Source organism: Urocitellus parryii, chromosome 1 (genome assembly GCF_045843805.1).
Source record: "Urocitellus parryii isolate mUroPar1 chromosome 1, mUroPar1.hap1, whole genome shotgun sequence".
Classification (NCBI taxonomy): domain Eukaryota; kingdom Metazoa; phylum Chordata; class Mammalia; order Rodentia; family Sciuridae; genus Urocitellus; species Urocitellus parryii.
In genome coordinates this window covers 76,041,537-76,054,766 of record NC_135531.1, presented here as the reverse complement: position 1 = coordinate 76,054,766, position 13,230 = coordinate 76,041,537, and the positions used below count along the sequence as shown (strand labels likewise).

The window sequence follows — 13,230 nt, the reverse complement described above, 5'->3', positions numbered from 1 at the left end:
TCTTTTATGACTACACTAGCCCATCCTTTAGAGCCAGCATTCAGATTATTCTGAATTGAATTCTTAGCCCTAATCTCTCATTTACAATTTACTTATAACTGTCCTTTATTCTAGCTTGTAATAATTTCAATCACTTATATATATTCAAAGATTTTACTAATTATACTTACTAGTGAAAGTATACCAATCAGGCTGGGGCTATAGCTTAGTGACAGAGCGCTTGCCTAGCACATGTGAGGCACTGGGTTTGATAACCAGCACCACATAAAAAATAATAAATAAAATAAAGGCATGCCATCCATTAAAAAAAAAAGAAAGTATACCAACCAAAGGGAAAAACCATAAATTACAGTTGATATTTTCAGAAGTACTCAGGTATATTTTCAAATACTTTATTGTAAGGTTGTAAGATATTATTATTTTTTATTTTGAGTTTTTAAAATATTTGAAGTTTATTTTTTTAACTAGCTGATATGAAAACTTTGGCAGTAATAAATTTTTATTTAAAATATTAGCTTTATTTTAAAAACTCAAATATCAATTGAGTTTTAGTGACAATATTTTATTGATATTTAAATGCTGTGAAGTTTTCCCAATACCATTTATCTTAATCCATCTAACTGCTTCTGTTGTGGTTTATGCCCTATGAGGATCCCCAGATTTCAGTCCTAAGAAATAGGACTGGACTCTTGATATTATCATTAAAGAAAAATGCCCCAAAGAACAAATTGTAAAGGGTGTTGCTAAAATTATGGTATTCTTATGTTTTAAAAATGTATCATTGATAACTAAAAAAGATTGTGTGCAATCAGGATCACATGTGTGGTTGGTTTCATGGGTATTATGTACTGATGAAAACAATGGCTTTCCGGGCTGGGGATGTGGCTCAAGCAGTAGCGAGCTCACCTGGCATGCGTGCGGCCCGGGTTCGATCCTCAGCACCACATACAAACAAAGATGCTGTGTCCGCCGAAAACTGAAAAATAAATATTAAAAATTATCTCTCTCTCTCTCTCTCTCTCTCTCTCTCTCTCTCTCTCTCTCCCCTCTCTCACTCTCAAAAAAAATGGCTTTCCTAGGTGTAATGCTTATGCAAGTTACAAAGCATAAAAATATAAATAGTATCTGTGAATTCACCACCCAATTCAAGACTGACAACACTGTAACTTGCACTGTCATCTGCTTTTCCCCATTTCATGACCTTTCCTTTTTCTCAGAAGTGATTACTGTTCCAAATTTTGTATTTAATTTTCTCTTCATTTTTCTTGCAGGTTTATCACAAGTTGTGATAACAGTTAAGTTTTATTTGATTTTGAAGCTCCATATAAATTATATCAAACTGTATTTAGTCTTCTGAGACTTTGGTTATTTACTCACTAATGTTTTTGGAAAATTCATCCATGTTTTTGAGTGTAGTTGTGCTTCATTCATCCGATCTCTCCTCTGTTAATATACTTCAACATATCTGCTCTCTCATAATTGGAAATTTTTTTCTCTCATTTGTTATAGCCAGATTCTAAGATATCCCGTGGTAATTTTTGTTTCTTGATTTCGGCCTTTGTGTAAATACTTCCTATAATGAACCTTGAATAGGGCTGCCCACTGTGCCAGTAGACCATTGAGGAAGTGAGAAATGTTATTTTTCTGGGGAAAGACAACAGCCATGTTGTTGGGATATGCAAGCAAACCTGTGGAAAACCACATGGTGGGAGGTATTGAAGCCTATGACAACAATCAGAACCAATAATTTTATCTATGTGAGTCACCATGGAAGTGAATCCTCCAACCCATCAGCCCTTCAGGTGATTGCAGAGCTTGCCATGTATCTTCACTTGAAATTTAAGAATCTGAGTAACAACCTCCCAGATGAGATGTTTCTAAATTTCTGATGCACAGAAACTGGGGAATATTATAAATACTTATTGTTTGCTTGGGCCACCGTGTTTTGAGGTTATTTATTATCTAGTGATTATCTATATTTAGATAATTGTAACTCTACACCTTGATCACTACTTGGTCTTGTATGTGTGCACTGGGAGGTAGATATGAAAATGTTCACAAAATGTTCATATCATCAGAAAAGTCATATACACATATACATACACACATTTATGTGTATTTATATTGGTGATCAAGATGTATAGTTACCTTGTTAAAATTTTGAGAATATTTACCTTGGAAATCTCATGCCAATCTTTTCTTAAGTGCATTTATTGATTTATCTTTTGATCAGCAATTTGAATAAGAGTTTTCATGATTCTCCATTCTTTTTAACTTTTTGTATTGTCAGACATTTTAATTGTTTCCTAGTCTAGTGATTGTCTCATTTAGGTTGTATTCCTTTCTCTAATATCTAAGTAGTATATTTTCCCCTTAGAAGTTTAAGGTTTGCTTTTTACATTATACCTATAAACAATGAAAAATTGAATTTTATAATGGAGTGAAGTAGGGATCTAATTTCTTATTTTTACTATTTGGCTAACTAGTTGTTGAAAATTATTGAAAAATCCATCCATTCTCAGGTATGATATGACAGTATCATGTGTTATATGAATATGTTATCTGGCTCTGTTTTGGAGTTGTATTGTATTCATCAATTTCTTAATTCACTGCTTATGTTATATTTTATTAATTAGTGTAAAACCTGATAAGGCAAGTCTCCATATCATATTCTTTGTCTTTTGGAGTGTTTTATCTATTCTTGGTCATTCCTCTTTGTTAAAACAATTGGAATTTTTTTAATTTCTCTGAAAACATTTTTTGGTTCAAGTGATATTACATTAAATATACATATCAATTAGAGGAAAATTGATATCATCACAATATTGAGTACTATGAATATGATATCTTTTTATATTTCAGTTTAATGTCTTTCAGTAATAGTTTGTCATTTTCTGCATATAGGTTTAACATATATTTTGTTGGATTTATTCTTACCACACAGGTTTTTACTTTTGCTATCATAAATGATGTATTTTTTAAAAATATGCTCTTATCAAATACTTTTTCCACATATATTGAAATTATTATGATTTTCCTTTTATTGTTAATTTGGTGAGTGGCACTTATAGATACTCTGATGTTTTGTAATGAACTTCCCAGGGTTTAGAGTTAGGCTGTCTTGGAAGACTTAGATATAATGTTAGAAGTAGAAGTCTAATTGTAAAATTCTTGATTCTCACAATCATGGGAAGGGACTCTTATCACTTTGTGCTTGTATGGACAATAGTAATGAGAGCTTTTGGCATATTTTTTTGGACTTTATTTGTTCCTTTTAAATATATGTGACAGTAGAGTGTATTTTGACATATTAGATATACATGGAGTATAACTTATTTTAATTAGGATCCCATTCTCGTAGTTATACATGATGTGGAATTTCATGGATTGTGTGTTGGTATATGAACATAGGAAAATTATGTCCTGTTCATTCTCCTGTCTTTTGTACTCCCATCTCCCTCTCTTTCTTTCATTCCCATTTGTCTAATCCATGAACTTCTATTCTTCCCTCCCCCTCCTTATTCTGTGTTATAATTTTGGCATACTTTTAAAGCATAGGTCTGAGAACATAAATGGCTTAACATTCCACAAAGTGTTATTGTGTTGGCAGCTTCAGTGCTTCAGATTTCATTTTATACCTAGAAAATAAAGTTTGTTCCTTTTTATAACTAGAGCATGCCTAGACAGTTGCCATTGCATTTTGGGTAGAGAGGATGAGAGGGACATTTAAAGAGAGAAATTCTTCAAGTGAGTCTCCCTAAAGTCCACTCCTCACTCCTTTTGCATGGAAGGAAGAGAGAAGAGTGAGTGAGATTATCAAGTCTCCTTCCTTTTGAGACTTCCTTTGGCTATAAAACATCTATAAAGATGTGGGGGGGGAGAGAGGGGGGGGGGTGCGCGTGCGCGAGCGAGCGATCAAGCGCACCAGCCATTTAATATACAGTAAGAGACACCTTCTACCCTGGAGTGTGGAATCATCACTTGAAAAAGAAGCCACATATCTATTGAAAGTCATACTCTATTCTTCCATTCTTCTAACCCTTGAAAGCCATTAATCTACTTGCATTAATACTTCATTCGTTTTCATTAATGAATAATATTCAAGTGTATCTATATGCCATATTGTGTCATAGACATTTTGGTTATTTCTGTTTTTTAATAATTATGAATAATATTTTTATGAACATTTGTGTATCAGTTTTGATGTGGACATGCACAGAAGAAGAATTGCTAGGTCATATGGTAAAGGTCATATGGTAAACCACACATGTGATATTTTCAGGAACTGTTCACTTGTTTCTGGAGTAGCTGTGCCAGTTTGCCTTCCCACCATCCCTATAGCAGGAGTTACATTTCTCCATGTTATAATTTAGATATTAGGTGTCCCCCAAAGCTAATGTGTGAGGCAATGCAAGAAGCTATAGAGGTAAAATGATTGGGTTAAGAGAGTCTTAACCTAATCATTGTGTTAGGGGGATTCACTATGGTAACTGAAGGCAGATAGGATGTGGCTGGAGGAAGTCTGGACCTGGAGCCATGCCTTTGGGGTTTATATTTTGTCTTTATTGAGCAGAATGCGCTCGCTCTCGCTCAGCTCGCTCTCGCTCGCTCGCTCGCTCTCTCTCTCTCTCTCTCCCCTTCTTCTTCTTGGTGCCATGCTCCCAGCTGCTTTCCTCCCTCACACTCTTCTCCCTTTATGTGCTGCCTTACTTTAAATCCCAAGGAATGGAGCCTTCTATCTGTGGACTGAGACTTCTGAAAACAGGAGCCCTCAAATAAACTTTTCCTCCTCTAATTGTTCTTGTCAGGTCTTTTGGTCACAGTGGTGAAAAGCTGACTAAAATATTTCATGTTTTCATGAACACTTGTTTTATTTTTATTTTTGAGTGTAGCCATAGTGGTATTATAGCATTGTATCTTATTTAGGTTTTGATGCATTTTTGTAATGGATAATAATGTTAAGCATGTATTCATATGCTTTTTGGCCATTTGTATATTTTTTTTTGAGAAATTTGTATTCATATCCTTTGCTTACTTTTTTTTGTGTGTGGGTCGGTACCAGGGATTGAACTCAGGGCACTTGACCACTGAGCCACATCCCCATCCCTATTTTGTATTTTATTTAGAGGTAGAATATCGCTGAATTGCTTAGCACCTCACTTTTGCTGAGGCTGTCTTTGAACTTATGATCTTCCTGTCTAAGCCTCCCAAGCCACTGGGATTATAGGCATGTGCTTCTGCTCCTGGCTTCATTTTCTCACTTTTTAATTAAGTTATTTGTCATTTTAATTGCTGAGTTGCTAGAGTTCTTTATATATTCTGAATAAAAATCTTATCTCATAATATCAGAAATTTGTTGTTTAATATTCAGAAAAACATTTGGAAAAGCAGTTGTCAAAGTTTGGGCTTTCCAAAAGCAGATGCTGAGATAGAATTTGGGGTGTAAAATGTTTATTCAAGATCAGCATTAGTATGGGGTATAGCTCGGTAGTATAATGCATGCCTAGCATGAATAAGGCCCTGGGTTCAATACTAAAGCACTAAAAGTAGGAAGAAGAAATGACGAGCACTTGTGAAGGAGGAGAATAGGATTGATTAGAGAGAAAAGTTGAATTTATGTTCAGACCTAATGAAACCTCCGTCAACTTGGCAACAAACTCTGAAGCAAATATTGCCCATTAGAGTTTTCCTTCACATTCCCACTTTGTTTTGTCACTGGAGGGTCAATAGGAGAAAGGCATGCCCTTGAATGAGACAGCATTTAGCACCTGAGGCTATCTGAAGTATTGGATATTTGGAATCTGTTGGCTGACTGCACTCCTTGCAGCTGTGCAGCAAGTTCCCCTTGAAAGGGCAGCTGGGTAATTTATCCAGTGTCTGCCACATGTATGTTATAGTTTAAAGTCTAGGTTGCATTTTGAATTCACTAAGTTTAGCACTACTAGAGATATTAGTAAGCATGTTTATGAAATGAGAAAATTTGGTGCTGACTTTGTGAATATGTTTTTACCGTTATTTCATGTATTAGCTGTTTTGAAATATAAAGATAGTTTCTACCCTTTTACTTTGGCCTAGGATTATGCACACTTGTATTATTTGTGTGTTGCTGTTTATATTTGTCATAGAATGACATTTATATTTTATCTATATGAAAGAGACTACTGTTTGTTTGTTTGACATACTTTGTTTTTCTAAAATTTGGGAATTATTTTGTGCTTGGCCATAACTCTGCCATTTCTGTTACATGATAAAAACTTTATAAAAGACTACATAAATTTTTTTCTTTTGGTAGACTTTATAAAGTCTACAATTATCTTTGTCTTTGTTTAATTTCTTAACTTAATTTTTAGCATTGTCTTGTAGATACTGTATGCTTTTCTATTGTAGTCTTTTGAGTTTCTGCCTTCTTGTAGCTTAAAAGCTATGAGAAATCTGACCAGATGATTTCCAATTTTGAAACCTATTAAAAAGACAGTAGTGCAATATTCGTTTCTTTTAAAATCTTTTTATTTGATATTTCTTAACTTTTGGCTCTTTATTTTAGATGTTTTATTTCCCAATGTATTATGAGAAACAATGGGGAATAATTTTTATACATCTTAATTCTGAATAGCAAACTAAATACACTGATAACAATTTTAGTTGACAGCTTTAGTCTACACATAATTATGATCAACTTGTCCCAGCTCCAAATTCTAAGAACTTCCTAATAGTGGAAATCAGTACATGAAATCTAGTATCTTTATTTTGCAAAAGATCTAAGACTATAGTAATTTTTAATATATATGTTTTGGGGTGTGTGTATTTGTGTGTGTACTGATATATGGGTACTGGGGGAGAGGCTAGAGAATGAAGATATGAGGCTGGAGCAGACACAGAAGACAAAGCCCAGTATAATGTGGAACCCTGGTGCATATAAAATGGTAGCTTCCACACTGAATGCTAGAGGCATTGTGATTTTCTTGAGTCACTTTACTTTATAATGGAACTGAGATTAAAAACCCAAATTTCTCTTTCCATGCCTATATCATGTTGCTTGGAAAAACTAAGAAATTATTTTAGATGACCTTGAATTAGAATCAGGTATTCCTAGACTGAGCTATGCTTTGATCCAAACATAATTGCATTCTGTGTGGTAGTTACCATTTTCTATGGACCAGAGGACCATATTATGCTGTGCTTTATCTTCTGTGTCTGCTCCAGTCTAATGTCTTCATTCTCTAGCTTCTCCCCTCAGTTCCTTTATATCTGTAAAACACATTCCCCCAAACATATATTTTAAAATCATTAGAATTACATATTGTCATGTATAAGTTTGAACTAACCTTTACTGACGAAGCACACTGGTTATTTTAATTCTAATTTGGGTGGGTCATAAATCTCTGCTACCAATTTCACTTACTGTACTTTCAAGTGCAAATAGGCTATTTTGAGCTTGATTTCCAGAGTCTGATTCAGTGAGCAAGGATGCTTTGGAGACAGACTAGACCGAGACCAATGCTGGGGGCCTCAGAGAATTAACCCAGTTTTACTTGTTCTGCACTATATTTTGTACTTTTGTAAATGCATTCGGAATATAAGGTGGAAAGGACTCCTGGTGTAAAATCACCTATATCTAGTTTGTATTTAATACCTGGCTAAAAACAAACATGGAAAAATGAGGCTTCTGTGTATCTTTCTGAACATTTTATATAATGCTTATGGCATATTTTGAACAAACAGGTTAAATAAATATTCTACTGTTTCATGTTTTGAAATGCTGACTAGATAAAGATTACACATGACAAGTTATTTATAACTTTATTTATACATAGTGGATTCTCTGTTGGAATCATAGAAGGGAAAGATATGATAATTGCTTTGTGTAGTTCACAGAATGAAATTGCAAACTGAGATGTTTTGAATCTAGTTTGTACTGTAACCATTTCTAGGAAACCATATTTAAACAGCAGTGGTTATCGTGAAGTGTACAACATGTCAACTGTGTCCCAATTCACATCAGTAAAAACCTTCCACCACTTTATTCCCTATAACCTAACCTCCATCAGATAATTTCGAATAAACTATGTTGAATGCACATATTAATATATATCAAATGTACCAAACGGCCTGCTGGCTGCATTTTCAATAGTGTTTATCTGCGGTCATGCAAGTTATAACTCTGAATTTTTATTAGGAAAACTAAATTGAGAATTTATGTTTCTGGCTTAGCTTTACCAGCTGTGCCACAGCCATGGAATGTAACTCAAGAGAGTAAAAAAATCTAACACAGTGTATTAAGAGAGAAACAGACAAATTGCTTTTGCTTCATGCCTACTTGCTTTGTATCTACCACTATAAGGTTTAGGGCCATATACAATAGTTAATAGTTTCTTAACTTCTAATATGTCATCACTCCAGCAAATTGCTATATGAATTTTTAAGTTGTCTCCTATAAAATAAGAATAATGATTCTTCAACAAATGGGCAAAGGAACTGAAGAGAAACTTCACAGAGGAAGAAATATGATTGGTCAATAAATATGTGAAAAAATATTCAACATCTCTAGCAATTAGAGAAATGCAAGTTAAAACTACACAGATTTCATTTCACTCCAGCCAGAATGGCAATTATCAAGAACACAAGGAACAATAAATGTTGGCAAGGATGTAGGGGAAAAAATACACGCATACATTGCTGGTGGGACTGAAAATTGGTGCAACCACTCTGGAAAGCATTATGGAGATTCCTCAGAAAATTTGGACTAGAACCACCATTTAACCCAGCTATCCCACTCCTCAGTCTAAACCCAAAGGACATAAAATCAGCATATGACAGTGATGCAGCCACATCAATGTTTATAACAACTCAAATTACAATAGCTAAACTATGGAACCAACCCAGATGCCCTTAAACAGATGAATGGATAAAGAAAATGTGGTAAATATATATAACGGAATATTACTCAGCCATAAAGAAGAGTGAGATTATGGCATTTAGCAGTAAATGGAGAACTGGAAAATATATGGTAAATGAAATTATCCAGTCCCCCAAAACCAAAGGTCTAATGTTTTCTCCCATATGTGGATGCTAACTCACAATTAGGGTAGGGTAGGGAAGAATAGAAGTACTTTGGATTAGACAAAGGGGAATGAGGAGAAGGGAGGGGAAATGGGAAAAGGAAAGATAGTAAAATGAATTAGACATTACTATCCTAAATGCATATATGATTACACAACCAAAGTAATTCTACATCATGTACAACCAGAAGAATGAGAAGTTATACTCCATATATATTTTTTAATATTTATTTTTTAGGTGTAGATGGACATAACACAATGCCTTTATTTTTTTTTTTTTATGTGGTGCTGAGGATTGAACCCGGGTCCCACTCGTGCTAGGCGAGTGCTCTACTGCTGAACCACAATCCCAGCCCCTCCATATATGTTTAGTATGTCAAAATATATTCTATTTTCATGTTTAAAATAAGAACAAATAAAAAATAAAAAGAATAATGATTCTTAATTTATTAGATCTTGAAAGTGATTCTTTAAAATATGAATCTTGAGTATGATTCACAGCATCAAAATATATTTATAATTCTACTTTTGTTAAAGTAGCCATAGTGATATAATTATATTAATCATTCTGTTTAGGAATCAGATAATTTGGGGCCAAAGAAAAATGACTTTATAATTTATATTAGAAGAAATACCAAATTAAGCCTGGTGTGATGGCACATGTCTGTGATCTCAACGGCTCAGGATGCTGTGGCAGGAGGATCACAAATTCAAGGTCAGCCTCAGAAACTTAGCAAGGCCCTAAGCAACTTAGCAAGACCCTGTCTTTAAATAAAATATAAAAACAAGAAGGGCTGGAGATATGACTCAGTGATTAAGCACCCCTAGGTTCAATTCCCAGTACCAAAAACAAAAAGAAAAGAAAAAGAAAAAAAAATAGAAATACTGAATTAGAAGAGAAACTAAAAATTTTATGAAGCTTGCCTATATATAGTTAATGCAGTCATGGAATTGTTAACAAAGGGCACTGTGTATGATCTTTCATGTATGAACATTATCTCTTTAATTTTTACTACAGGATGGTATTTACAAGCTGATAAAACTTCTACACAATTTGTGGGACATGTTAGGACTGATTCCTGATAAGCACTCCCCCACCTTTTTGTACCAGGGCATTTGATCAGTGAGCCATATTGATACCCAGCCCTGTTTTGTATTTTATTTAGAGACAGGGTGTCACTGAGTTGCTTAGTGCCTTGCTTTTTCTGAGACTGCCTTTAATCCTCCTGCCTCAGCCTCCTGAGCCACTGGCATTACAGGCATGTGCCACTGTACCTGGCTGATAAGCCTTTTAATTATTGCTTTGTTATAACAGTATTATAAGTATCAGTCTAGGTCTGAAATATGTTAGCTGTGGTCACTTGGCAGTTTGATTTTAGCTAGTAAGTAAGCAGAGGAAGTGACCATGTTTGTTTTACTCACCATTACAGCTGCAGAGATTTATGCATTACCTAACCTATAGACTGGGATGTATCTCTTCATGGAATATAGATACATTTACTTTATGCTGAATTTATGGAATTTTAAGTTACAAATACACAGAAGAAAAATAGGAGCTACTTCTTCCATGAAGAAGAAGAGAGATTTTAGCTCATTTTTTTTTGGAGGTTTTAGTGCATGGTTGGTTGGCCCTGTTGCTTTGGAGCCTGTGGTAGAGCAAAGTTGCTCACTTCATGGCAGCAAGGAAGCAACAAGAAATAAGAAGGATCATGCTCTCAGTGATGTTATTTTATTCCACTAGACCCTACCTTCTAAAGTTTCCATCACCTCCAAATAGCACCATTGGTGATGACCATGCTTTTAACACATAAGCCTTTAGGGACACTTCAGATCAGATCCAGATGGTAGCAGTTGACTGATATTTTAGTTTTTTTTTTTTTTTTTTTTTTTTTTTTTAGGAGATCTCATTGGGTAGCAATAATACTGCAATGGTTGGCTATACATTTTTAACTACTATTATATGAGGTATTGCCACATTTTATAAGTGAGAAAACTGAATATTTTGGATATTAAGTGTCTCTCTAGAGGTCACAGAGTTGTTATTAAGTGGTGAAGATTCATTTACAACAATTTTGAAAACTATAAGCCAACATATGTTAAACACTTAATTATAAATCAGACACTATACTAAATGTTTTATAGTTAGCTTTCACTATGAGGGAGGCATGATTATCATTTCCATTTTACACATATGGAAAATGAAGCACATACAAGTTAAATAATATATCATTGATTCATGGCTAGTTAGTTGGAGAGCCAGAGGGTCCTTTCTCTTATATCACCTGCAATTAAACTTGAGATATGGGCAACATTGGTAATGTCTATTTGGAACATTTATGGTATAAAATATTTATTTTCATTATTATGTTTTAAAACTTTTTACCTGTTTGCAGAATAAGTAAATTTTAGATTATTTCTCCAACATTCTGCTAATTACAGAAATACGTTTCTTTTTAAAGATAATCATAAGATGTATCTTTAAATGGAAACCACAGTTTGCTTTGTGCATAGCAAATCAATTGGGTACCTTAGAGGAATAATCTGTTGTATTTTATTGTCATCAATGTAATTGTCTTATAATTTCCCTTGTAGTTATGGTATAATTGACTAACTTTAGCTTATATTTTTCCATTGTATGTGTTACATGTTTTTCCTTTTAAGCTTTTGGAATAGGAATAGTGTTTCTATTTTTGATCATAGGCACCCCTGGAAAAGTAATTTATTTGTACTTTTAATGCCTTCCCTTTGGCCAATGTAGAACAGAACTAGTAATAAATCAAAATTTTATATTATAACGACTTACTAGAGACCATTTATAAAGTATACCATTTATCACCAGATAATGAATTTAACATAGTTTAATTTTTAAATGGGCTAATTTTTTCCTCTAGTTGTGTTTCTAATTACAGTATAGGTAATTCGTAGATGCTTTATATGTTTATTTTTCTCCTTCTAACTTCATATTTTAGGAGGAAGATGTTGTGACCTTGTTAATGACACATACTTACTGTTTAAATGAAATTGCAAGTTTTTAAAATTATCTGAAGTTATTTTTTAAAGAAAACATTAGTTGGTAAGGAATTGAAACTAAATAGTAAATTTGGGTAAATTCAGTTCAAAATACATACAGATTTAAGATATTGTATATGGTGACATGAGAGTTATAATGTTGACAAAAGCTTGATACCTATATTCCTAGAGCTTTTAAACTATTAACTGAGCCAAATAAATACATAAATAACTATAATGCAAAGCAGGCTATAGTAAGAGCTATGGAATAGTGATCAACAAAGTGTAGTGGCAGATCAGGAGAGGAGATTGTCCTCTTCTAATGGAAGGAGCTAGAAATTCCTCATGGAGTAGGTAGGATTTGAGTAGACCTTAATTTATTGCTTTCATTCATTCTAGACTGTCTGAAGATTGATGTCTATTTCCTTGAGCTCTTTAATTTTGTTGCCAATTTGGATAAGCATGGCACAAATCCAGCAGGGAGGTCCAGATGAAAGTGAAAAGACTACAGCTCTGAAAGGTACATACTTAATTTGCTTTCTTAGGAAATTTTTATTACGCCTAGAAAAGGTGTAGGAATGTTTAGGTGACCTTTCATTCATTTCACTTTTAAAACAGATTACCAGTACCTAAGCTATTTGCAATTATTTATGTCTCTCACAGGAACTATCATAGTATCTGAGATGTAGTGAATACACAATGATTTTTATAACTATAAGAATTCTTAATGTTCTTTTTGGAATCATGCATGTAGTATTAGAACTAACACTGTCTTTTGATTCAAGACTGGTTCCTTTACAATATTTTTGTTGATTGGAATGTCATATTGGGTTAGGATAATGATCTGACTATTCCAGTATTTTGTCTTTGTGGCATTGGCACTAGGGATTTTTTATGTGAGGCCCTCCATGTTAATACTTCAGAAGGAATCTGCCTTAGACATTGTTAGGGATTTGAGTTCTAGGATTTTTAAAAATCTGTTATCTAGTATACTTTTACTCCTAAAAGAAATATACATTCTTTATTATCAAATATTTCAGTGTCTATAGTTTGTCCATGATCTGATTATCTATGTAACCTGTAAAAGGTTTCAATGTTTTAAATCCATATAAGTTTTCAAGGTTTTATTTGGTGGTGAAAAAATGTATTGAGGGTTTTCTCA

General features: G+C 33.7%; 1 protein-coding gene across 1 annotated transcript in view; it reads left to right on the top strand.

Annotated features, from left to right (window-relative positions):
* The window catches only part of Arb2a (ARB2 cotranscriptional regulator A), a 308,340-nt gene that overhangs the window by 28,018 nt on the left and 267,092 nt on the right, over positions 1-13,230 (top strand). Inside the window, exon 2 of the mRNA XM_077795123.1 lies at positions 12,468-12,588. Coding sequence (XP_077651249.1) covers positions 12,483-12,588 — 106 coding nt within the window. The 5' untranslated portion in view covers positions 12,468-12,482. The remainder of the gene's footprint in view (positions 1-12,467; positions 12,589-13,230) is intronic.